This window comes from Gadus macrocephalus, chromosome 18 (genome assembly GCF_031168955.1).
Source record: "Gadus macrocephalus chromosome 18, ASM3116895v1".
Lineage (NCBI taxonomy): Eukaryota > Metazoa > Chordata > Actinopteri > Gadiformes > Gadidae > Gadus > Gadus macrocephalus.
In genome coordinates this window covers 2,596,527-2,621,611 of record NC_082399.1, presented here as the reverse complement: position 1 = coordinate 2,621,611, position 25,085 = coordinate 2,596,527, and the positions used below count along the sequence as shown (strand labels likewise).

At 46.3% G+C, this 25,085-nt stretch overlaps 2 protein-coding genes, 1 long non-coding RNA gene and 2 other non-coding genes across 6 annotated transcripts in view; 3 read left to right on the top strand and 2 right to left on the bottom strand.

Annotated features, from left to right (window-relative positions):
- Window positions 1-606: 606 nt before the first annotated feature.
- Window positions 607-4,912, bottom strand: LOC132446987 (uncharacterized). Its single transcript, XR_009522983.1, has 2 exons — window positions 4,588-4,912; window positions 607-1,335 (listed from the first exon to the last, which is right to left on the bottom strand). It is a non-coding gene; the product is annotated as an uncharacterized LOC132446987 (long non-coding RNA).
- A 2,037-nt stretch (window positions 4,913-6,949) lies between these two features.
- Window positions 6,950-17,697, top strand: mfsd13a (major facilitator superfamily domain containing 13A). The gene is made up of 9 exons (XM_060037471.1): window positions 6,950-7,098; window positions 9,513-9,750; window positions 10,014-10,093; window positions 10,474-10,923; window positions 12,087-12,204; window positions 13,036-13,132; window positions 14,371-14,542; window positions 15,143-15,336; window positions 16,359-17,697. Exons 2-9 carry the CDS (start codon window positions 9,583-9,585, stop codon window positions 16,613-16,615), a joined length of 1,536 nt encoding a protein of 511 aa, XP_059893454.1. The 5' UTR covers window positions 6,950-7,098; window positions 9,513-9,582; the 3' UTR covers window positions 16,616-17,697.
- Window positions 17,698-18,950: 1,253 nt separating this feature from the next.
- LOC132447108 (U5 spliceosomal RNA) lies at window positions 18,951-19,066 on the top strand. Its single transcript, XR_009523040.1, has one exon. It is a non-coding gene; the product is annotated as a U5 spliceosomal RNA (small nuclear RNA).
- A 659-nt stretch (window positions 19,067-19,725) lies between these two features.
- On the bottom strand, window positions 19,726-19,841 carry LOC132447113 (U5 spliceosomal RNA). The gene has a single exon (XR_009523045.1). It is a non-coding gene; the product is annotated as a U5 spliceosomal RNA (small nuclear RNA).
- Window positions 19,842-20,240: 399 nt separating this feature from the next.
- LOC132446861 (rho GTPase-activating protein 27-like) overlaps window positions 20,241-25,085 on the top strand; it is a 29,394-nt gene continuing 24,549 nt past the window's right edge. Inside the window, exons 1-2 of one of the 2 annotated variants that reach the window (XM_060037414.1) lie at window positions 20,241-20,408; window positions 21,660-22,824. In XM_060037414.1, the coding sequence (XP_059893397.1) occupies window positions 21,742-22,824 (1,083 nt within the window). In that variant the 5' untranslated portion in view covers window positions 20,241-20,408; window positions 21,660-21,741. Of the gene's footprint in view, window positions 20,409-21,659; window positions 22,825-23,720; window positions 23,863-25,085 lie in introns of those variants that run through there. The other variant, XM_060037416.1, reaches the window with a different exon arrangement.

Sequence of the window (25,085 nt, the reverse complement as noted above, 5' to 3'; positions counted from 1 at the left end):
GTGTGCGTGTATGCTTGCATGAGTGTGAGGTTAAAGGTGGTTTGTGAATGTGTGTGTGTGTGTGTGTGTGTGTGTGTGTGTGTGTGTGTGTGTGTATGTGTGTGTGTGTGTGTGTGTGTGTGTGTGTGTGTGTGTGTGTGGTGTGTGTGTGTGAGTGTGTGTGCTTGTATGAGTGGGTAAAGATGGTTTGCGAGTGTGTGTGTGTCTGTATGTGGAGGTGGGTTTGCGGAGGAGGGCATGCATGGGGGGGCCATTGAGGTGCATGCACACACACGCACACACACACACACACACACACACACACACACACACACACACACACACACACACGCACACAGTGCACAGGCAGTAATGTGCAGCCGTGGCCAGCCGAGTGAGGAGGCTGTTATTGTCTTAGCTGAGGCGGGCTGTGTGAGCGCTGAGCCTGTGATCTAGGACAGGGCTATGGAGAGGCGATATATAACCGTCACCAGGAGGGGGGCAGCTTCCGGGGCCAACTTTTAAAACTATGTCACTTTTCTGTTTTTTTTCGAGGAGGAGAGGGAGGCACAGAGAGCAGCAGACATTCTAAACCAGGACAGCGTCTTTCCGTGTGTTTGCGTGTGCGTGTGTGCGTGTGTGCGTGTGTGTGTGTGTGCGTGTGTGCGTGTGTGTGTGTGTGTGTGTGCGTGTGTGCGTGTGTGTGCGTGTGTGTGTGTGTGTGTGTGTGTGCGTGTGTGTGTGTGTGTGTGTGTGTGTGTGTGTGTGTGTGTGTGCGTGTTTGTGCGTGTGTGCTTGCATGTGTGCGCCTGCGTGTGTGTGTCGGTGCATCTGTATCTTTCTGTGTGCACGTGTTTGTGCATGCGTGTGCGTTCATCTGCATGCGTGAGTCGTGTGTGTGTGTGTGTGCACGTTCGGTGCATGTGTGTGTATGTCAGTGCCCTGAATGTGTGGATGAATCAGGTAAATGAGCAAGTAAGTAAGGGGATTAGTAGGTGTGATGGAGTAGTGACCGCCAGCCATTAGAACTGGGACTAGACCTTCGACCCCCCCACCCCCTTCCCTCCACCACAGCTTACCTTTGGAGTAGACAGTGGTTCTGGGGGTAACGTCCACGTCCAGGGACGGGCCGAAGGGGAAGGCCCAGAGGGCCGACTGCCTGGCCAGGAACAGCAGCGACAGCCACAGCAGCGCTAGCATTCTGCTCGGCTCCGTCATGGCGGATCGGCTACACTGTGGTGGTCGCGGTGTACTGTGTTGGTCGTACACAGACCAGCAGCATGTATCTGGTCGGTCGATCCTCAACGGACAGCTGGGAGCTCTTCTCAGCTCATCCTGACTGCAACCAGGCCCCGTCTGTGACGGGGGAAAGGAAATATTTAAACAGGGAACGCAGACGTTGATCTCCTTCTGCGTCGCGAATACGTTTCATTGTTCGAAACGCACAACTCAGGCAAATGGTGTCATGGTTCCAATTCCCCGTCGAAGAGTATTGCGTGCCACCGGGCACAATGAGCACTGGGCGGATACATTCCTCACAAAAGCGGAATGTATCTGCTTTTTGACGGATAGATTCTGTGGAAAATGACAGACATCTTTATCCGTCGTTCTTTCATTTCCATTGAAGAGCCCGAGGAGGAACGACCTCATGAGACCTTTCACCAGACGCATAACCGCCCGGTTTGATAAACAACAAGTCATGACGCCTGAGGGTAACTAACCTAAGGGTCAACTTCTCCAGCCGTCCTCAGTGACCGCACAAGTTGAACTTCCAAGATATTGCTAATTAGCAAAACCGTAATGAGTCAGGCTGTGTTATGCAACGAGCCAATTAAATACTTTTGAGGATGGGGGACACACACACAGACACACACAGCGTGTGGCAGTGATATGCCCCCCCCCCGTCCCCCCGTCCCCCCCCGTCTCAACATTAGCCACGCACACAATGGACCTCAACGATGGTTAATCTGGCAATTAGAGGCCGCATGCCATCAGTCCGATCTCCCCGCAGTCGCCCCCGCTCCGTCTCGCCAGCCGGAACGCGTTTGCCGTTTGGGGAGCGGGAAGAGGACAGCAGTGGTGACTCCGCGACTCCGCACGGCGGACATGAGAGATTGCTGCCACCGCCTCCGTCATTAATGACTCGCCCAGAACCACCAGATGACATGTAATGCGGCTGAATGAATTATCCCAGTCATCTGAGTTCAGGGCTTTATGTTTTATTCCGTGGGCCTTATGGTGTCTGTGTTTGTAAATTGCGTCAAAGGATTTTCTCTAATTTAACTTCACCACTTCCACAGGATTCTTATGCACGAGCTTATATTAGTCATCTGTAAAGTGTACCGGTAGATATTGGGAACCAGATAGATACTCTATCTTTCTGACCAAAATAGAGTAAGAAAATAGAGTTAAATCAGCTGGTATGTAAACAGTAAACAGAGTGCATTCCCAAATGTACGTTTTATTGACCCAACACAAGTGGCTAAGTTTAAGCCTATTCAGTAAAAAGTTATACATAACCCGGACACAGTGTTGGCCCATTCTTAAAGTTCCGCCATGGAATCAGAGTATCATTCACATAGAACTCACCATATGGTGGAGGAGGAATAGTCAACTTGACTTAACATGTGGGCCAAAGAGTTAGTTTCCCTGTGATGTTGCACCACGTGTAACAAACAAGATCCCTCCTCGTCCTCTCGAGGGGAGAGGGCAGGGAGAAGGCATAAGTCCTTGGCTTCATTCTATGTTTGGTTTGTTTGTTGTCCTTGTGTCCGAAAAACAACACAGCAAAGTCAACACATCTTTGTCCTCCCTACCCGGCCCTGTTGTGATGTGTGCGGCTGTAGATGGCGCTAGTGGTGATGACAGAGCCATTATGTGTGGCCACAACGGCACGATAGCACCAGCAGGAACGGTAAACACATCTGTTTCAGTGTGGGGGGGGGGGGGGGACCGGTTCGATCAGAAGAGCAGGAGCCGCGTCGGAAAACGAAACAGCGTGTGCTGATCAAGAGTGAAATGAGCAAATGGTTTTGAATATGTAGAGATGCTTTAGTTTAGAGAGCTATCTTCGTTTCTCCCATCACGCTGTCTGTTTGGCACGGCGGTATCGGGAAAATATCTAATCTAGGCCATGTGTGTCCTCAAAAAATACTCACATCTCTACCATTCATTCATTTCAAAGGTCAACCAACAGCAAAACACGTATTTAGAGACAGAGCACTAGAAGTGATTTTTAGAAACAACTTTCAGCTCCACCTTGGGGGACATTTGTACCGTATATATTAGTTCTGAAAAACAAAATATTCAGACTTCTATTTCAATCCCAAACGAGCTGTAAAGAGCCTAATGGATAGGAAGGGCATGAACCATGACTAAAGGGATGTGTAGAAGAGGAACAAGGCTGTGAGTGATGAACAATTGTTCTGACATGAAGAAAGCAGAACATGGGTCTCCTCTGAGAACCATGAATTTAAGATTGTGTCTAGCATTAATCCTCTGTTCTAGAAAGAAACAGTCCTGCCATTGACAAGCTTTTTTTGATAAACATAAAATAATGATCACTGAAAACCCCCATGCAGCCATACTGCATAATCACGTGTTTAAATATTTAATTCGATTTCTGTGATGTCGTGTTGAATATTTTGTTTTTTTTAACCAAAAAAGTGAGCAGAAAACTGCTATGGGCTAAGAGGAATCTATTTTGGTCGACGACTGCCGGAGCATTTGGCTCCATAAGCTACTGAACACCTTGGAGGGAAGACAGCTCCCTGATCTGCTTTCCGGATCCTCTTTTATAGGACCATTTACATTTGGATCTCTTTGATGAAACTTTTCTATGAGACTCACTACTGCGCTGCCAGGCTATATCGAGGGCCTACATGGAGGTCACGAGGGAGGGGGACTCTGGATCCTGATGTGACGCAACCTCTGGTTCCCACCACAACCACCACCTGCCCCCTGCCAACACCTTGTTTGCCGAAGCAGTGGACTCTTGCCCATGTGGTGTGTGTGTGTGTGTGTGTGTGTGTGTGTGTGTGTGTGTGTGTGTGTGTGTGTGTGTGTGTGTGTGTGTGTGTGCCTGCGTGCTTGTGCGTGCGTGCTTGTGCGTGCGTGCGCGCGCCCGCGTGTGTGTGTGTGTGTGTGTGTGTGTGTGTGTGTGTGTGTGTGTGTGTGTGTGTGTGTGTGTGTGTGTGCACGCCCTGTTGGTCAGTTAACGAGCCTATTCGTTAATATAAATATCGATGAGTTATAGAAGTCTTAACAGCCGCAAAAAACACTCAATTTTTTTTGCAATTCTCCTACGAATAACGGTGGCGGGCTATGCTGAAGTTGACACAAGTTACGTGCATGACCTTAATGGCTGACAAAATGTATGATTGATTAAAAAATAATGCAATGAAAGAATTAAAACATATGCTACATTAATATGGAGGAGGACACACAAGGGTTGTGTTGCTCTGAACGTAACACAAAGGCAACACAATCCATCTGCACCTGAAGAGGACTGCGGCATGGCGGGACTACACAACCACACTCACCTACTAGGTGGTTAAGAAAAGAGATAAAGTAGGTCCCAGAAAGGTATAAACGCGTTGAAAGACCTACCTGCTTGTCGCTGGCGTCGCGGGGTGCAATTATGTGTGTGGTTCCTCTGTCCGATATGACACTGCGCCGTTATACCCACATACACACGCATACACACATACACACATACACACGGCACTGTCAAACCGAACTACACCGGTATACTAAACTCAAAAAAATCCATCTCGCTCTCTCTCTCGCTCTTTCTCTCGCTCTCTCTCTCGCTCTCTCTCTCTCGCTCTCTCTCTCGCTCTCTCTCTCTCTCTCTCTCTCTCTCTCTCTCTCTCTCTCTCTCTCTCTCTCTCTCTCTCTCTCTCTCCTCTCTCTCTCTCTCTCTCTCTCTCTCTCTCTCTCTCTCGTTCTCTCGTTCTCTCTCGCTCTCTCGCTATCTTTCAGCACCACCTGACGCTACTATTTCTACCTTTACATGATCACAACAGATAGCCTCTAAACTCTGTATTCAACAGTTTCAGAACAGGAACAGTAGCCTACATCTTTAATTTATTACAGTCGTCGATTACAGTATTAGATGGTTTTAGATATTATTTTCAACGCCAACAATTATCGGATTCATGGATTCTAACGTCCTAAAAAAACGTCAGCTTTATGCATGGACCTATTAAAGAAGGCTTTATGTTGAAAGCACGACGTTAAATGGACCACCTCGTTCCGTTGAGATTTCTCTGAAGATCTCAGAGTGTGATGCCTGACTGCCCCCTATCGGCCCCAACATGTGTTCAGTGGATCTGGACGCTGATCGCCACTAGATTAAGGATAATACCGATTCTGTTCATAATATAGATAACGTCGTGGTAATTGGGTAGATGTTCAATGGTCTCACACACACACACACACACACACACACACACACACACACACACACACACACACACACACACACACACACACACACACACACACGCACACACACACACGCACACACACACACGCACACGCACACGCACACACAAACGCACACGTTTTTTACATTTACTCAAATGTACTCAATCCCATTTAAAAGAGGATTCTCCAAGCTTGTGAATCCAAATTTATTTACGGGTTATTACGTGAACATGGTGTGCGACTCTAATGATTCCCATTCAATGGTATTCCAAGACTTAATATTTATAATAGTTGATATTCTTATTCCCATGTCCTTATTTCCCATCCTTACAGTCTGGAAATTCAGCAATTTTTATAAACATTGTGTTTTGTATAATTACGTTATTTCTGCTATCGCAATTTTTTCCCTTAATGTAATGTGCTGCCATGTCCAAATGATTGGATTATGCATAATGACCCTGTGTTCTAGAGTGCCTTTTATAAATAATAAGAACATTGACTTTGACTTTGACTTTGACAGCGCTTGGTGGGGCTATTTCTCCCAATATCAGCGAGGCCCTTCTTCCCTTTAAAAAATAAATAAATAAAAAGGTCATGCCCACGCATGCAGCGACAGCTCCGCAAAGTGGACATCAGAGTTGAAAAAGTAGGATAAGTAGGCCTATCATCACGAGTTACCTAGAATTAGAGCATTTATTATTTAAAACCCATCCAAATGGAATGCCTCCGTTAAGTGAGCGACCACCGACGTGCGTCGCTACCCATGGTCGCTACCCACGTCGGTGTTCACTCATGGAGCTCGACCATGGAGCTCGACCCTATCCAAAGGGGCGTGGCGCCTCGGCCCTACTGCTATCGACAGTGGACCCGGCTCTCCCGGCTCTCCCCGCCGTGGACCCGGGGAGAGGGGCGTGGCGCCACGCCCCCCTCCCCGGGTCCACGGCGCTGTCGTGTCCAGAGAGCCAGGGGAGTTCCGGGGAGATTCAGACGTGTGACGTGGTCCTGTCTACAATAGTAAACGCAATAGCGGATGCTGCAGTTTAGGACCGCATTTCTAGGACCCTACATTTTGTAACCCGTTTGTATTTCCTTGGCGAATGCATCTCATGGTTCATTTAGGAATTATTAATGAAAACGTGATGAGGGTTAGACACAGTACACAGTACGTTGCGAATCATATCTAAAACGACCGAAATAAACCCTAACCCTAATCGTAACCATCTATAACCAATACTTAAACTTAACTTTTAAATTAGGTTACAGATGCATCTCCAATCTAATTCCTAAATGCAACAATCTCCAGCTAATACCTGAACTAAACCATCTCTAACTAATACCTGAACTTAAACATCTCTAACCTAATACCTCAACTAAGCATCTCTAATACCTAAGCGAACCATCTAACAAGGTAAAATCAGCAATATAGTAAAGTAGAAAGTACAACATTTACAAAGCCATCCTAGGATCTATTATAAATAACTCGCCTGCGCATGCGCCTTGGCAAACTCAAATCAACGGCGGTCCTGGGAGTGCGGTCCTACGACTGCGGGGCGCACTATTCGCTGTTGCAGGAACTCTTAAGTCGCCCGCCGCCGGTGATCGGAGAACCGCCGCTGATCAGCAGTCAAGCAACTGGTAACGCCGTTACTTCAAACATCCGTGGAGCTCGGATCGATGGTTTTATTGGCGGTAAGTATCGGAGTGTACGATTCAATTGGAGTCTGAGTAACGCGTTTCTTAAATACTGTCATCCGTTTGCGCCAGTCGGACTGTTGTTCGCTCCGCAACTAGCGCGATGCTAACTCAACAGCGCTACTTGACGACAGCTAACCCGCTAGCCCTAAGCTAGCCCGGCTGGTGCACGGGTGGGACGAGATCTGTGGGTTTATCTCATGGCTGATGATCGATATCCACGTGTTGATACTGCGATGCCCGACCGAGCAACCTGTGGGCTGTCTGCTGAGACAATCGAGATTAAAACACAAGGCATGACTCAAAACTGTCAGGCATGTAAAGACTGCATGTATGAACTCATGAAAAATTCACGTGTGATTCATCCTATTATTCTCGGTTCGAGACCCTCCGATCCTTCAGGAATCATGACCATGCATGCCTGCTGATGCAACTGTTTTGGTATTTTTATTTTCCAGCCGGCGAAGATGCGCTTATAGGACGTATGTGTTTTCTTTCTGAATCATTTTGCCCAAGTGTTTGTTAGTATTAATGCTCGAGTTGTGTTCGAGCATTACAGTTGTATTGTGCCCGTGTGTAAGGCGATCGGGTGTCCCACGCCCACGACTGAAAGCCTCCACCGCTTGGGGACGCAACAGGTGTGTCAGCCAAGTTGTCATCGACACTGGAAACAAATCGTAATCTGCTTTGTTGAATGGATTTGCATTGGAGGGGTATTATCGTGCCCTGCAGCCTCTCCCTGGTTTATTAGACGTCCCCAGATAAGGTCAGGGGAGAATCGCTCACTATGCGTCCGTGGTACAAAACAGGAAGTCTCTTCACGTGTCATTGCTTTTATCGCTGTGACTCTTGAGAGGGGGGGGGGGGAGGAGCAGTCAATGCTTCTACACCGAAAGATGTTGGTTATGGCATGAGCCACCTGTGAAATCTATTTGGTTGGGTGGTAAGAGCTCTCTGAAGTGTTTGCCATTGTCAACCGTTTTTTTTTATTTTAAGAATGCTGTTTAGGTATGCCTTTTTCGCCTCGGGATATTTATATCTCGAAGGTTCCCTGTAATTTTCCTCTTGCATGAATAGATATGTGCACAGGGATAGCTGGTGTGGTTTTGTTCAGTTTCAGCTCGCAACAAGTCTAACGTGTGCCAAATGAAGGCTTTTGGTATTTGGAGGAAGTTATTTTGCAGAAGTGTCGAGGCATGCTACTGGAATTTATTGTTCATAAAACATTAATCAGTTGAAGCGCATTTGAAGAGCACATAAATCATTAAGTATCCATGCTGTTCTTAAGCCAAAATGATTTAAGGCATTGTGACTAATGATGACTAAGGCTTGAATACTAGGTTAAGTAGCATAAATATGATAATCAATTTGTTGCAAAGTGTAAGCTCAATATGCTGTATCTTTGCACATAAAGGGAAGTCTGATCATTTATTTCCAGTCAGAAGTAAACGCCCTATTTACAGTTGGAAATTCCAGCTGTAAATAGGGCGCATATTTCTTGATTCCAGTGTGGAATCAAGAAATATGATAATAACAGTTGTCACACATATGGCTCAGGTTGTACACACACCCCTATTTCTGTGTCTTGCGGGTCATTCCCTCCCCACCCATAAAACCAGCATGCACACCCACACTACACTACACTACAGCTCTAGGTAGTGTGTACATGTGGCAAGGAAGGAGAGGCTGTCTTAACAAACAGGATATGACCTTCTACCACCGCTCCCCTGACCTGTCCGGAGATAGTCCCAGTGGACTGAGACTAGGGTTTACACGCACATGGATGCAATTAGAAATTATGTTGGGCGACCCAAATTCTATTTACGTTATTTAAAAACCTAAAAAGGTGCCCCCCCTACTGCACCCTCCTAAATTGTTACATACTCATTATTGTTATTGGAGAAATATTGTCTGAAAATACTCGAAACAGTGTTCTGCTATTATGCATCAAAAAACACATTAGGCCGACCCTGTCAATTTATGTGCGACCCAAATTATTTTAGGAGCTTTAAAAAAACAAAAAACTTTTTATTTATTTATTTTTGCAAACTATAATTACGTTTTGGTACAGCACCTCTTCATTCTGTACAAGGATGAGCGAATTTTCTCGATTTTAAATGAAAACAACCTACCTATCATTCGCTGCCGCAGGAAAAAATAAAATAATAAAATAAAATAAATTCCCTACCTACCCATGCCCTCAACTGACATCCAACAGGAACCAAACTTTTTTTTTTCTTTAGGCCTTATGATGCTGTAGGAGGCATTAGCTCACGAATGGCTTCAGACAAGTAGGAAGCAACCGGAGAAAACGGACGATGTGAAGGCCTCAAACTGCGGACTGAAAACTGTACGTGTGTGTTATCATTAACGCCTTCATAATAATAATCAAAATGACTTCATGATGACAGGCGGCAGTGAGGCGGTGACACCCCCCCCCCCCCCCCAGGCCGGCGTGGAGGACGGTGAGGGGGAGGAAGCATGGGCGCGCGGCGGTGGCTCTACCGGCCGGCCGTCCCCAACACGGCCGTCCTGTACGGCTCGCTGGCCCTCTTCGTGTCCATCCTCCACAACGTGTTCCTGCTGTACTACGTCGAGACCTTCGTGTCCGTCTACAAGATCGACAAGGTCTCCTTCTGGGTGGGAGAGGTAGGCCAACGTGCGAAGAGAGAGAGAGAGAATCCTTAAATTCGCATCCAAACAAAGAAAACTGTATTCTATTTTTAAATTACAAACCTCATACGCATCCAAACGATGAAACGTTGCTGAGGACAGGACGAGGTCTTGCTCGCTGAACCACCAACCCAACACTCCATCGTTGGTGTCTAACGGCCCGGCTCGCTCTGTCAGTGAGTGTGTTAAGCGTCGTTGTCTACAGAGCCCTTTAACGTTGGCTCCTTCCCCCTCCAAAGGCCGTGTTCCTGATATGGAACAGCTTCAACGACCCCCTCTTCGGCTGGTTGAGCGACCGAGCCTTTCTTAGCTCGCCACAGTGAGTCTCTCCCCATCTCCCTGTATTCATAACTGCAGTCAGTCACCAAATGTAGTGAGATCTTCTCATAGGACGGCCATTATCCTGGACTGTTGAGCGGTGGACCTGTGTGTACCACCTCCATCTATTCTAGTATAGATATTGCATTGCTGTTGAGTTGTTTTAATGCTGCTATACTGTTCCTTTTTTGTTTTTACTTTATTAATTAATTGTCATGTTTTTGACATGACGTAAATTAGCCTCTTGGCTAACTCGTAAAACATAAAAAAAAAAAAATTACAACTAAAGATGATTGATGTGTACTGTCACTATGAATACAATTTGAAGGCATGACGCTCCCTCTTACGTTGATCGGCCCCCCTCCCTCCCCACCTCCCCAGGGTGGGCTCCCAGATCACGTCCCCCGAGGTGGTGCTGAAGCGCCTGGCCGCCCTCTCCCGCAACGGGCCCCTGTTCGCCCTCTCCTTCCTGGGCTTCTGGGTGGCGTGGGCGCGGCCCTCGCTCCAGTTCCTGGTGTGCCTGTGCCTCTACGACGGCTTCCTCACCGCCGTGGACCTCAACCACAACGCCCTGCTGGCGGACCTGGCGGTGTCGGCGGCGGAGCGCACGCGCCTCAACTTCCACTGCTCGCTGTTCAGCGCCGTGGGCTCGCTGTCCGTCTTCCTGTCCTACTGCTTCTGGGACAAGGAGGACCTGCGCTCGTTCCGGCTGTTCTGCGTGGCGCTGGCGGCCGTGTCGGCGCTGGGCTTCTGGGCCGTGTCCCGGCTGCTGCGGCGGCGCTTCGAGAGCCTGCTCCGTCCCGGGACGAACGACGCTGCCGGCCTCAAAGAGTGAGTGGCTCACCGGGAAGAGCGTGTACCGTTAAGGCCCAGCCCTGATCGCAGTGACCCCGGTTGGTTTTGTGGGGCATTGCTGCTGATGTCCTCCCCTCTATCTCCATTTCCTTCCTGTCTATCTCACTCTATCATCAAGCATAATAATTAGAGCTGTCAGTTAAACGCGTTATTAACGGCGTTAACGCAAACCAATTTTAACGGCGTCAATTTTTTTAGCGCACGATTAACGCAAATCTTTTATTAAAAAATAATAAAATAAAACAATTCTTTGGCTCAAAACAAAGAAGCAGTAGCCTGACTGCTATGTTCAAATGACATTTGTTCAAAGCACTCTAAAGGACTGCTTAGATTTTGATTGCACTATAGGCTCTTTTTTTGTATCTTCCTGTATTGATCAGTATATGCCAATGTTGTTATCAATAAAAAATCATTTGCACAAGGCAAGCCGATGCACTTCACCATGTTGATAAGAGCATTAAAATGAGAAGAATTAATGGGACACAGAAATCAAGGATATTTAGCATAGAAAACGAATTTGCGATTAATGTGAGTTAACTATGACATTAATGCGATTAATCACGATTAAATATTTTAATCGCTTGACAGCTCTAATAATAATGCAATTAAAAAGAGTGGTGACGCGGCGTTCCGCGCTGTTCCGCGGCATTCCGCTTGACAGCAGAGACCTGATAGGAGACAAAGCCACAGTCTTGGCTGAGATCCATGTTGGTTTAAAGTTTAAATCTCTAACACCATTGTTGTTATTGTAGTTTACGGTTCAAATCCCCAAAGCCATTGTTGTTGCAGTTAAACGTTTTTATATCGGGCTCTTCCACTCAATTGAAGAACTACTGAAAATGAATAGCATAGGCGTAATTGGAAGCAAGCAATGTTACTTACTTTCATTATTACATTTTTGTGTTTTTTATTTCCCTTATTCCCCTCACTGTCTCCCCATTAGGATAGTTACTTACTTCCTTACTAGTGTGCACTATCTATCTATCTATCCATTTCCTCTTTCCTCCTTTTTACCATGGTTGAGCGGCATACATCTGTCTGCTGTACATGAGATAAATAAACTTTGACTTGATGTGCAACCAAATCGTTTTGCTCCTGTTGTGACCGTTGTGTCTCCGTCCCTCTCCCTTCTCCCCCAGGCTGGGCATCGGCCATGCCCTGCCTCCCCAGGAACAGCCCGTCACCATCGGACAGTACCTCAGGCAGCTCTCCAAGCACAAGAACTTCATGTGGTTCGCGTCGATGAACCTCGTCCAGGTAAACGCCAAGGTGTCGCACCCTACGTCAGGCACGCTGACGTCAGGCACACCAAACACGCAGACGCAGTCAAGAGATCCTGTATCAACAAACCATGGCCAGATGGACAGAGTGTTGAAACTGCTGCTAATCAAGTGGGACATGATATAGGGTCAGACGCCATTTAGCCTAACCAATAGTGGCAAAAAGGGCTGTCCCTTTACTTTATTTCCTTGTAGTCCTTGTAGCAAAGCCAATTACTTCACGTCACCTAGATGACTGCCACACTCTAATCCAATCTTTAATTTAAGACAAAGGACGCAGGGTGGTGGTGGTGTTGAAAGACGTGTGTGTGTGTGTGTGTGTGTGTGTGTGTGTGTGTGTGTGTGTGTGTGTGTGTGTGTGTGTGTGTGTGTGTGTGTGTGTGTGTGTGTGTGTGTGTGTGTGTGTGTGTGTGTGTGTGTGTGTGTGTGTGTGTGTGTGTGTGTGTGTGTGTGTGTGTGGAGAGATGGCTGGTTTAACCTATGGCTTGTTCAACAGATGTGCAGCCTCACATAGTCCGATTAGTCTCGGGCAGGTGGGGCGGCTTAAACCAGCCGTCATCCACACACGCTACCACATTCCTACTTTAATAGATACAGCACTTTAATAGACCGTTGTTGGACCATTGGCAACACATCGGTATTACTAATCTGATTTCAAGGGCCACCTCTTGAGACAACAACACCAAACCTGTTTGTATGAGTACTGTGACTACCTTCCCTCTGCTTTGAGTTCCTGGTGTTCCCCTGTTGGAGTGAAGCCCCCCTGGTTCCTCATCACTGACTCTGAGCTGGTGCTCTCTCCCTGCAGGTGTTTCACTGCCACTTCAACAGCAACTTCTTCCCCCTGTTCCTCGAACATCTGCTCTCGGACAACATCTCGGCCTCGGCCGGCTCTCTCCTGCTAGGTAGCCGTCGCTTTCAGAGGAGCAGAGTGTTCCCAAACTCCCGTGCATGTGAACCGTAGTCTGACTGGAACGTTCTGCTCCGTCGTGGAATACTGTTGAGTTCAAAGCGCAGCATACATTACTTGTTTTATTCCACTGTTAAAAATGCGGTTGCTTGTTGTGGCATTTGAACATTTAATGTGTGTGTGTGTGTGTGTGTGTGTGTGTGTGTGTGTGTGTGTGTGTGTGTGTGTGTGTGTGTGTGTGTGTGTGTGTGTGTGTGTGTGTGTGTGTGTGTGTGTGTGTGTGTGTGTGTGTGTTAGGGCTGTCACTTTTTCCAAAAAAGAAATTCGAACGAATTTCGAATGTCCATAATTAATTCGAATACATTCGAGACCCCCCCCCCCCCCCCCCCATAGAACACGACACGATTTATTGTGGAAATCACGTATACCTACTGAATTCATAACAGCACAGGATAAAAACACATCTTTGATAACACATTTGTAAACACAACAAGAGGAAGCTCCGACACACAAGTGCGGCTGTCTTTTACACATTAACAATAACTGCTCGGAGCGCGATATGCGGAGCGCGATATGCGGAGCGCATGTCGTCCATGGCACGCAGCGTCGCAGCCTATATAAACGAACAATCTGTGAGGCCGACCTCCAACACGGCATGCTGCTCGTTTTATTCCTTACGGAAAGAAAATTACAAGTAGTCTCGCAGCTCTCCGTTACCGTTGCAGCTGCTTCTGTCAGCCGTGCTGTATAAGTCCCCAAACAGGCTGCCCATCGCGCCCAGCGGACTTTTCTCCCTGTCGTGTGCGACGATCAGTGTCGGTCTCCGTTTCAGTGAGCTCGTGTGAGAGGCTTTCAGTCACGAGATGTTTCTGTGCAGGGGAAAGGTGGACTAACCGGGAGAAGCGGGGATCCAGGAGGGCCGCTTTATTGAGGAGAAGCCACTCGCCGCTCTCTTCTTTATAGCGCATTTTTACAGTTCGAATGGAGAATTACACTTCGAATTCGAATTTTTCACCCCACCTTCGAACGAATATTCGAACTTCGAATAAAAAGTGACAGCCCTAGTGTGTGTGTGTGTGTGTGTGTGTGTGTGTGTGTGTGTGTCGATGCTTCAACTCCACAAATGCACCACAGCTCTTCGCTAATAGTGAGTAACTTGTGTGTGTGTGTGTGTGTGTGTGTGTGTGTGTGTGGGGCTGCTGTTCCTGCCGGCTCTTCTCTCCTCTGGGCCAGGCGTCTCCTACATCGCGCCTCACCTCAACAACCTGTACTTCCTGACCCTGTGTCGGCGCTACGGGGTGTACCAGGTGATCCGCTGGCTCTTCATGCTCAAGCTGGGCCTCAGCGTGGCCATGCTGCTAGCCGGGGCCGACCATATCTACCTACTGTGCATCTTCATCGCCAGGTAGCGCGCGCAAGTGACTCGCATGTGCACGCCCGTCGGGCTGGCGTCAGAGGGGGAAGCACAGAGTTGTAGTTTTGTTTCCTCATTGCCTAAAGAGCACGGTATTGTTTTTGCTGATTCCTCAGGCTTTATTCAGTTGGTTTCACTTTGGCTGATCGCTGACCCTATGAAACCATTCTCCCCCTGCCACTTTGTTTCAGTCGTCTTAGGATTTCCCTTTTCAATGTAAAAAAAAAAAAAAAACTTTTTACAAGCAGCCGGTTCCCTTCATTTAGTCATAAACCAAAGGTCTGGCATGTGACCAGTGGTGGCATTACATCTACTTTTTAGTAAACAGAAGGATGGTGTCCATATAATTTCAGAGGCTTATTTTATTTTTTTCATCCCCCAAAAAATACATCACCCAATCAATCTAAACACAGTGGGAACATCCGTTTTAATTTAAGACTTACAAAACAAGTGCTTTTGTAAGCAAGTGTTTGACCTGTCTTACTGTCTCTCTCGTCCTCCATGTCTTACGGTCTCTCGCCGTGTCTGTCTGTCTCTCTTTTTAAAATTTTTTTGTCGTCTCTCACCCTCTCTCTTTGCCTCCCTCCCCAGTAACCGCGTGTTCACAGAGGGAACGTGCAAGCTGCTGAACCTGGTCATCTCCGACCTGGTCGACGAGGATTTCGTGCTGAACCGCCGGAGGCAGGCAGCGTCCGCGCTGCTCTTCGGGATGGTCGCCCTGGTAACCAAACCCGGCCAGACCTTCGCCCCGCTCATTGGCACCTGGCTGCTTTGTTTCTACACAGGTACCCCCAGAATCTGTGCGTTAGTCTACACGGGTACCCCCAGTGTCTGTCTGTCAGCCTACACTGGTACCCCCATAGTCCAGACAGTCCCTTGGTCTACACTGGTACCCCCAGAATCTGTGCGTTAGTCTACACGGGTACCCCCATTGTCTGTCTGTCAGTCTACACTGGTACCCCCATATTCCAGACAGTCCCTTTAGTCTCCACAGGTACCCTCAGAGTGTAGTTAATCTATGGGTCTACACCATTGGTTCTCAAAGTGCGGTCCGCGGGCCAATGGCGGCCCGCGGAATCATTCCTGGCGGCCCACAATGACATACATAATTATGTAAGTTATATAGAATAATAACAAAATAAAATAAAAAAAATAAAAAACTTTTATCTTTATTATTATATCAATATTAATTTAAACAAAAATAAATGATTATAAAGAGAAGTCGACTCTCTATTTTTCAATTAAATCCTTTTACATTTGTTAGTTTTAATCCGACTGTACATTACTTTGTAAGGCTGAACCTCAGTTTCGTGATTTAGACCTCACTTGACCTCACTCCCAGAGGTCCACGGTGCAATGTTTTTTTTGACCACTGGGATGCTGGCGGCGTTTCCCGCCAATTTATTTTTTCCTTTGGCAGCCCTCAGTCAAATTTTGGCTTCCTATATTGGCCCTCAGTTGTCAAAACTTTGGAAACCCCTGGTCTACACAGAGAGCCCTAGACATTCTCTTGGTCACAGTTTAGTCTGCGCCTCTTGATACATTGGGGCTGGAACGTGCTCCATTCCGGTCCGGTTCCTCTTGTGTCTTGTGGTTCGGGAGGATCTATAACTAGAGTTGGATTGAGATGTGAAACCGATCGCTGACATTACGTCTTGACTCGTGGTTAACAAGAACAACAACAAAAAAGAATACAGCACGACCAGAATGGTGTTATTGCACTCGCGGGAAAAAAAATACAGTCTTATTTAATACTTACTCTTACTCAATATTCCCCCCCCCCCCCCCCCCCTCCCCCACTTTTCAGGATACGACATCTTCGAGCGGCGGCCCGCGCAGCATGCCCTGGTGGGGGTGAACCCCGAGGGAGGCGCCCAGGGCGCCGGCACGGCCCCCCTGCGCCTGGGCTGCTTCTACATGCTGGTGGTGGTTCCCATCATCTGCGCCCTCCTCCAGCTCGCCGCCTGGTCCCGCTTCACGCTCCACGGCCGCAAACTGCAGGGCATTAAGACCCAGCGGCAGGGGGCGCAGCACGCCCCGCTGGCCGACGTCAAGGCCATCTGAGAGCCCGGGCGCGCGGTGGGAGCGGCTCTCTCGCACGCGGGGCACTTTTGGGCTAAAAGTGGCCCGTCGAGAAAGTGCCATTGACTTTGACTGAAATCAACTTTGTATCGTTAGATTAGAGAGAGAGAGGAGAAAAACTGCCAAAAACTGAGAACTTGTTTTTATAGAAATTATATCAACAACAAATCTTTAAAGAACTGCCTTATTTTGATATTTTCATCATAAAAGGCTTCATATTTATATGTGAACTGATGACCGAGGCAATTAATCATTGTTTTCGTTGTTGAATGACTGAACTTTTCTTATTTCGTAGTGGCGCTCATACTATGGAAAATATTGTCCTGTGTGCTTTTTTTTGTTTTGCTTTTGTTTTTTAACCAAAACGAAGCCCAAAATAAATGTGTAGCTTTATGAGAACGATTGTGAAGCACAGGCTGTGTTCCTTCTGGGTGTCAAAGTGAAACTACACGGAATACCCAGAGAGAACTGAAGCTAAATCAGTTCTCTCACTGTCCTCTGAACGTTAGCGATCCCAAGCCAAAACGGTTCTCTCTCTGTCCTCTGACTGTCAGAGTGCCAAAGCCAAGACGGTTTTCTCACGTTCTCCTGACCGTGAGGGAACAACAGCTATAACGGTTCCCTCTGGCCTCTAACTGTGAGAGAACCAAAGCCAAGACGGTTCTCTCTGGCCTCTAACCGTGAGAGAACCAAAGCCAATACGGTTCTCTCCGTCTTCTGGCTGTGATGACCCTCCCTTCATGTTTTTTATTTTTCAATGCGATGCTGCACATTTGTTAACGTTTTTGTATACTGACCAAGGTCTTGCACAAACCTGCCATTCATCTTATCGGCTTTTCAACATTGTAGGATTTGGGCTTGTGGAATTGGTGGGCATTATGACATTTATTTCAATATTTGTGTTTATCATATTTACTGGTGTGTTGTAGTTGGTCGATCAGAAAGGAAATGCCACCACTGTGCCAATTACGTATTTATACAACTTCTTTACATTCCATTTTTTAGATGAATTGCGTCTTTGACACATTCATGACCCAAAATGTCAATAAATGTATCTAATCAAATCTTCCAGTGGCGGACTCTGACTGTTTGAAGGGCAGGGGCGAAAGAATACACATTCTGCACAACCTGGGGCCTCATCATGTATGGCCCTTTCTCTCGTATTCATCACTCCAGAGGGCACTTTTTCAACCATGGAGGCACTGTAAGGGCATTAAGAGGGCACTCATTGAGGCACGTTATCAAATTATCTTGTTATAAAGGGGTCATCATCATAATTTATTGTAAGAAGGGGCACCCAATATTTTTTTTCACATGTAAAGGGAAGCCAATATGGCACTTTCTCTCGTATTCGCCACTCTTGAGGGCACTTTTTTAACCATGGTGGCATGGAACCATGCCCCCCCTGAGTCCGCCACTGAAATCTTCTGTTATACTGTCTACTTGATCCCCATTTTAGTGGCTGCTAACAGATCAAAGACAAACGGAATTACTTAGAAAGCTCTTTGTGAAATGTGAAAGTACTCTAACAAATAATGTTTCAGTATGTATGAAATAAACTACTACACATGAAACTAACCAATTGGAACGATTTTTTGTATTATAACAGACTCTCACTTACTCTTACCATAAGTCATTACCATAAATCACAATGTCTCCATAAAATCTGGGGATTTTCTCAGATAGACAAATACAATTAAAAGGTAACTTCCTATAAAAATACTTGGACTTGTCTTGCAGTACGCTGTAATATGCATACATTTTGTATTGGAAACAAAATAATTAGAATTGGAATACACAGGTATGGAAGAATTTCTACGATTTCTGAGTTAATTCAAAGAATTTAGTTTTGAGTACTCCGAATTTAGACTTTACAGATTAAAAGTCCGTATTCCGCATTCTAATATCGGAGTTCTAGATTCCAAAAAAGAGTCAGAATCTGGGTTTATCTCACTATTGGAAGAAGAAAAGACTGAATTCTGAAATAAAGCTTTCCTTAATGTAGCGAGAACACACATGAGTAGAGGAACCTAGTGCGCTTCTGACTGCATCGTTTACATTCAATGCGCCTGCGCATTGAGCATATGGGTGTGCTTTGTGTTTACCCATCATGCTTTGCCTCATGCAAGAAGTGTTGTAGATTGTTAAGTATTTAATAATGTTTTTGTTCACTCATATAATGCATGACTTTAAACTAAAAATGGTGTTAATATATAGGCCAAAAAATAATAATAAGATTCAGTTTTTACCTTTTAAACCCTTAGTGAGAAGGGTAGTTCTGCCAATGGGGTCCCCCGCGAACTCTACAACCGACAGTACACTCTTGATTCTCTTCAGATCGCATAAATCTTTCGCCTTTTACTAAAGATTTCCGTGGAGAGGATCATTATGAGTATCAACTAATTTTTTGATGCCCTGCTTTACTGCGGGGCTTCCTATGTTGTGAATAAAAATTGAAACCCGCGAGGCTCCGATAGCTATCTCGCGTATCCGGTTCGAACGTGGCATAATACCATCTCCGCATACTTTTATAAAAATATCTATACATCGGATTCATTCTGTTTAGTTTTTTTTCACAATGTAACCGAAGTTCATTTTTGTAGGTATATTTCAATAAAACCATAAGGGCATCACTAGACAATAATAGCCAAGCAGTGTGATTATGTATTATATATATATAAATCTTCATCCATTTCTATCTGACTATATCTAATAATAATAATAATAATAATAGATTGAATTTGTAGAGCACTTTACATTTAAGAGAGAGGAAGAAAAATAAAACGGGTTGTTTAAACATATAAGCCTAATGCATAAACAGTAAAAAATCTCTCTATATATATTTAGTATATGCTACACGTGAACCTCCTAAGATGGCGCAATTTGATTGGTTCGCTCTATCCCATGATTGAGATCTCCAGGTTTATTTATTGTTGGAGCGTTCACTAAAACAATTATTTACCTCAAGCTCCCTGAATAGTGGGCTATTCCCCACTATTTACTTCGCCTTCGGCGAATAATTATTAACTAAAGATAGGTGTCACGATACCGCAATAGACTGCATATGATGTATTTTATTTAACAGTATAGAAAGCCCCGCAGTAACGCAGGGCATCAAAAAATTAGTTGATACTCATAATGATCCTCTCCACGGAAATCTTTAGTAAAAGGCGAAAGATTTATGCGATCTGAAGAGAATCAAGAGCGTACTGCCAGTCGAAGAGTTCTCGGGGAACCATATTCGCAGAACTACCCTTCTCAGTGAGGGTTTAGAAGGAAAATAAATAATCGTATTTTTTTTTGGTCTATATATAAACGCAATTTGTTGTTTGAAAGTAATGCATTATTATTAGTGTCCAAAAACATATACATATACTCATAATTCATTGTTTTTTATATTAATAAAAAAAATATTGACTTCTGAGTTCTTCTAATCGTGTGAGCATAGTCAGAGTTCACATTTCTAAACCCAATCTATTTGAAATAATATATAGAGCTCTCTCAGCATATTTTATATTATCAGCCTCCTATTCGGCACCACACACTCACACACATGCACACACGCACTCACACACACACAGACACACGAGAACAGGAAGTGAGAGAAAAAGATAGGGACATGTTCAGGGGAACGTGACAAAATAAAAGGTTCAGCGGCTACTTCTCTTGCGTTGGATAGACGCGCTCCGGAGCGCCTTGATGCTTCAAAGGCACTGCCTTTTGGTTGCTCTCTCCTACCTGACATAAAAGAAGACTTTGGACTGATTAACTCCAGGTACTTTTAAATACTTTTTCTCGTCATCTGAAATATTTGAAATATGCTTACAGCACACCACTGTGCTTTGATTTAAATGCAACGAACACATACTACCAGTTTACTACCGGTGGTGACTGTTACCGCTGTCAATTTCGCCTAATTTTCAATTCACCACTGCAATGTGATAGTTTATTAGCTTCATTGAGATTGGGATATTTCAATTATGTTTTGATTGTTTAAATAGTTGTTTGAATATTTTAAGTTGAAAGTAGACCGATATCCAACCAACAGGAAACCATTCGGAAAGGCATTGAAACGAGTTACCGGCTGCTACCATTACATTCTAAATGTTCCACTGTGCTTTGATTTAAATGCAGCGAACACATGCTACCAGTTTACTACCAGTGACTGTTATCCCTGTGAATCTCACCTAATTTTCAATTTACCACTGCTAATTTTCAATTTACCACTGCAATGTGATAGTGCATTAGCTTCATTGAGATTGGGATATTTCAATTATGTTTTGATTTTTTAAATAGTTTTTTGATTTTTTTTAAGTTGACAGTAGGCCGATATCCAACTATGCAACAGGAAACCATTCAGAAAGGCATTGAAACAAGTTACCTGCTCCTACCATTAAATAAAAAACATTCTAAATGTTCGAAGCAGAGTGACTTGGATGTAGTCACTTGGAAATAGTCTAGACATTTGAACCGCACACACACACCTACACATACACCCACACACAGAAACACACACACACTCCTGGCTTTTATGAGAATAAAGAGAAGTAAAAGCTGCTCTGATTGGCTGGTAGAATGCAGAGTGCCTTGTATGGGAAGGGTGGTACGGCACAATGTGACGTTGACGTTGATGTCAGTCACTGCTGCTGCACGCTTCCTGTTTCGTGGTCGACCTGTCGGTCTGTTCGTTTAGGTTAACGGCCTTGACATTTATGCCATGACTGCTCACCGAATCTGGGTAGTTCCTGTGACTTTCATACTGTACGGAGAAACCTGGGACCCATTGTTGTTTCGTTTCTAGCGTGTCCGCCCCTCGACTCAAATATCCTCAAAGTGTATCATCTCCCCTGATCAGCCTGCATTCCTGACGTCACAAACGTCACAGTTAATGGGGAGGGGAGTGTGGGGGGGGGGGGGGGTGACAAACCAGGTGCACGAACCGGGCAGTACGAGAAAAACTAGTCTCAAAACATTCTACGTCTTGTTGCCATCGCTCACTCATTCCATCCCCCTATTTTCTGCTCAGCTCCAGGATGGCGAACCTGGAGCCCCCGGCCCGGCAGTAGCCCACAGCGAGTGGGGGAGGGGGGGGCAGAGGTGCGGTCAACATGGAGCAGGTGGAGGTGGAGCACGGTTACGAGTACACTACCAGGGACGGCCTCCGGGTGGCCATCCTGCCCCGGGAACGCTACCTTCTGGTCGCCAAGACCAGCGACCACTGGTGGCACGTGAGCAAGGACCTGAGCAGCAAGCCTTTCTACATCCCAGCGCAGTATGTGAAGGGGTGCGCGTCCCCTGGCAACGGTCCTTGGGGCACGGGGTTCGATGCCGGGCCTCCGACGGAGAGTCTGGGTGGAAGTGAACCGTTGGATGAGTCGTCAGGCCTGGGGCCGATGGGAGGGCCTGCAGGGGATGCCTGGCCGTCCCCTCTGGATGAGGAGTTCACGAGCCCTGTGCACCCCAGGACACGAGGAGCGGGAGGAGGAGCAGCAGGAGGAGGAGGAGCAGGAGGAGGAGGAGGAGGAGGAGGAGGAGGAGGAAGAGCAGCAGGAGAAGGAGGAGCAGCAGGAGGAGGAGGAGGAGGAGTAGGAGAAGGCGGAGGAGCAGCAGGAGAAGGAGGAGGAGGAAGAGGAGGAGATGGAGTAGGAGGAGGAGCAGCAGGAGGAGGAGGAGGAGCAGGAGGAGGAGGAGCAGGAGAAGGAGGAGGAGGAGGAAGAGGAGGAGGAGCAGCAGCAGGAGGAGGAGGAGGAGTAGGAGGAGAGGGAGATGGAACCTCTAGCAGTCTTACAGAAAGAATCCCAACAATAATGATGGGAGGAAGCAGTTTCCCAGAAAGCCAGACATTAGCCTCAGGGCATCCAGGCTCTGACAACCTGCTGGTGGTCGGTTCAACTCCTCCTGTGCCAAACTCAGAAGAAGGAAGTTCTCAGCCACACACAGGGAACTCACACAATCAGAGGCCACTGCCCCCGAGCGCGAAACACACAGCCGGTGGCGATGTTTCAGAGCCCAACGTATCAAACAGCTCCGATTTTAATGAGATGTTGCCAAAGCAAAAACCAAAAAGCCCTTCTTCAGACCTCCCAGTAGAGAAGATATCGACCCCCCTTGCTCCTAATAGCACTTCCATGTCAACAAGGACCCCAGACAACGGCGACAATAATAAAACGGATATCGATCCAAACCACCTGGTAAGATTATTTTGCTTTTTTAATTAATTACAACGATCCACTAGGTAACGTCGACCAGGAGGAAAGACATACAGAAAGGAATTTACATAGCTAGAAATAAATGACAGTGGAATATAAACACTGCTAATTTGTACCACTAGGGGGAGCTATTGAACAAGAAACCCTACCTAGATAACGCATAGCGGTTTTTACGCTACATTACCTAAAAACTAATAAAACTCATTCTTATTATGATAAATAAATCGTAAAGAAAGGTAATCTATCATTTAAATGGGTAGAAAAGGGTGTTCCGCCCAGTCTTTGGTTGTGCCATACAGGAGGATTTAACTTGGATTGCCGCAGTGGATAGTTCATAGGATTTGTGCCAGCTCATCAACATATGAATGCATGCCCGTCCCTCCATGCATGCCATTGCCACTGCCAAGGGGTGACCGTGCCCCATTGAATGGCTCAGTGGATGCGCTATCCCCGTAGATGCAGTTGATCCAAGACCCCCAGTTTGGTTCGGCGAAAGTTTCTGCTGCTATGGACTTTGGAGTTGTTTGACAATGGCGTCGTGTATGTATCACATCCTAGCTACCTGAATGGCATGATGACAGCGTGTGTTTGTGTTTGTGTTGAGTTAAGTCAGTGATCTTATTTGAAGACCTGGCGCAGCGCCACTCAAACAGTCACTCATTGATTTTTGAGCAAACGAAAAGTGTATCTTGCATTGCTGCAGGCGAGCCGGTGAGTACAAGTCTGAGGGAACACAACCACCTCCAGAACAGGTTATAAACAGGTCGGGTCGGCTCTCCCCAGGCTGGCGAGGGGGGAAAGCAAGGGGTTAATCCGAGACTTGACGGCCACTCCCAACCTCCAACTTCCAGCTGCTACCAGGTTGCCTGAGCAGCGGCGATGACGTGAGTGGGAATTATTGTCGTACCCGCGGGAACGCCATGAGAACACTTCTTAAATATAGTTTATTCCGTGGGGATTTTGATGTGGGGATGTATCAGGGACAATCGTAGGCATTACAAAGGACCGTCTCCCCTCCCGGTAAGTAAATTAATGCAAAGTTTCGTGCAGTTCTTCCGCACCTGTTGCACATTGACGTGACGTCCTTCCCCGACGAATCAGGTCGGAGGAGCGGGTTGTTTATGCAGGCCGGGTGCCTACTGGTGGACTGGGCTGTGGGTCGGTCGGTTGTAGTCCGACAGACACCTAGGAAACCCTCACATCGCCGTGACCTTGTGTACGATAACTCACCACAGCACAAACAGGCCTTCTAGTCACCTTTCAGGAAGTCGGATGTTGTTGTTCCTGCTAAAAAAATCATCATGGCTCTGAGTCGAGCACCTTTTGTTTTTATGCGTCCATTTTCACGGAGGTATGAATGAATGAATGAATAAATGAATGAACCCCCTCTCTGGACACGAAGCGGCCGCAACTCATGCGGACGTGAGAGGACCGCTCAAGTGTAGCAATTATTCACCTACAATGGAGGGCCATCCCCATGGTTACGTGTGGGTCTTCGGCCACGCAGAACAACCAGGGTATGTGTGTGTGTCTGTGGGGGGCGGAGGGGACTAGCAATTAACTGAAATGTGGGCCACTAAGTGTGCAGGGAGGGAGAGGGAGCCGGGCATGGAGAGAGGAGGAGGAGGAGGAGGGGGAGGCGTCACTTCGGTTCAGGATGTTTTGTTCACTGCTGAGGATGGAAGACGGATTACTTGGGAGCCATGACAGAATATCAGAAGCGGAACTATTAGTTGGAGAGTTTGAAAGATTAACAAATTCTTCATTAGTAGATCTTCTAATTTCCTGCATTCCTGGTTCAGAGTTGTCATCTTAAACGAGATGGGACACACGTGTGATGTTATTCACATGCTATGAACGAGGTCGATATAAGATTACATCTCCTAACATGTGTCAGGGCTTCTTCTCAAAGGCTTGTTAATGGGTCGATAATGGGAACCTGGCCCCAACGGCAAGAGCTCCACCACATTGTAAGACTTGGAATAGTTCTGCATCGGTATGGCCTGGTCTGGTCCGATGATGATGACGATGATGATGGTGATGATAGATGCTTTGTTCATCCCCTTGGGGAAATTCAGGTATCAGCGTTTCCCCAAGCACTGTATGGTTAAGGCGGCTGCCTTAACAACAATAGGGCCATGCCTTGACTACCAATGTATAAAAAAAAAAATTAATAATATATATAATATATATATATATATATATATATATATATATATATATATATATATATATATATATAT

Coding starts and splice junctions, on each gene's coding strand:
- mfsd13a (XM_060037471.1), top strand. CDS start 9,583: ATGGGCGCGCGGCGGTGGCTCTACCGGCCGGCCGTCCCCAACACGGCC. Junction 10,094..10,473: donor GCCTTTCTTAGCTCGCCACA/GTGAGTCTCTCC, acceptor CCACCTCCCCAG/GGTGGGCTCCCAGATCACGT. Junction 13,133..14,370: donor GGCCGGCTCTCTCCTGCTAG/GTAGCCGTCGCT, acceptor CCTCTGGGCCAG/GCGTCTCCTACATCGCGCCT.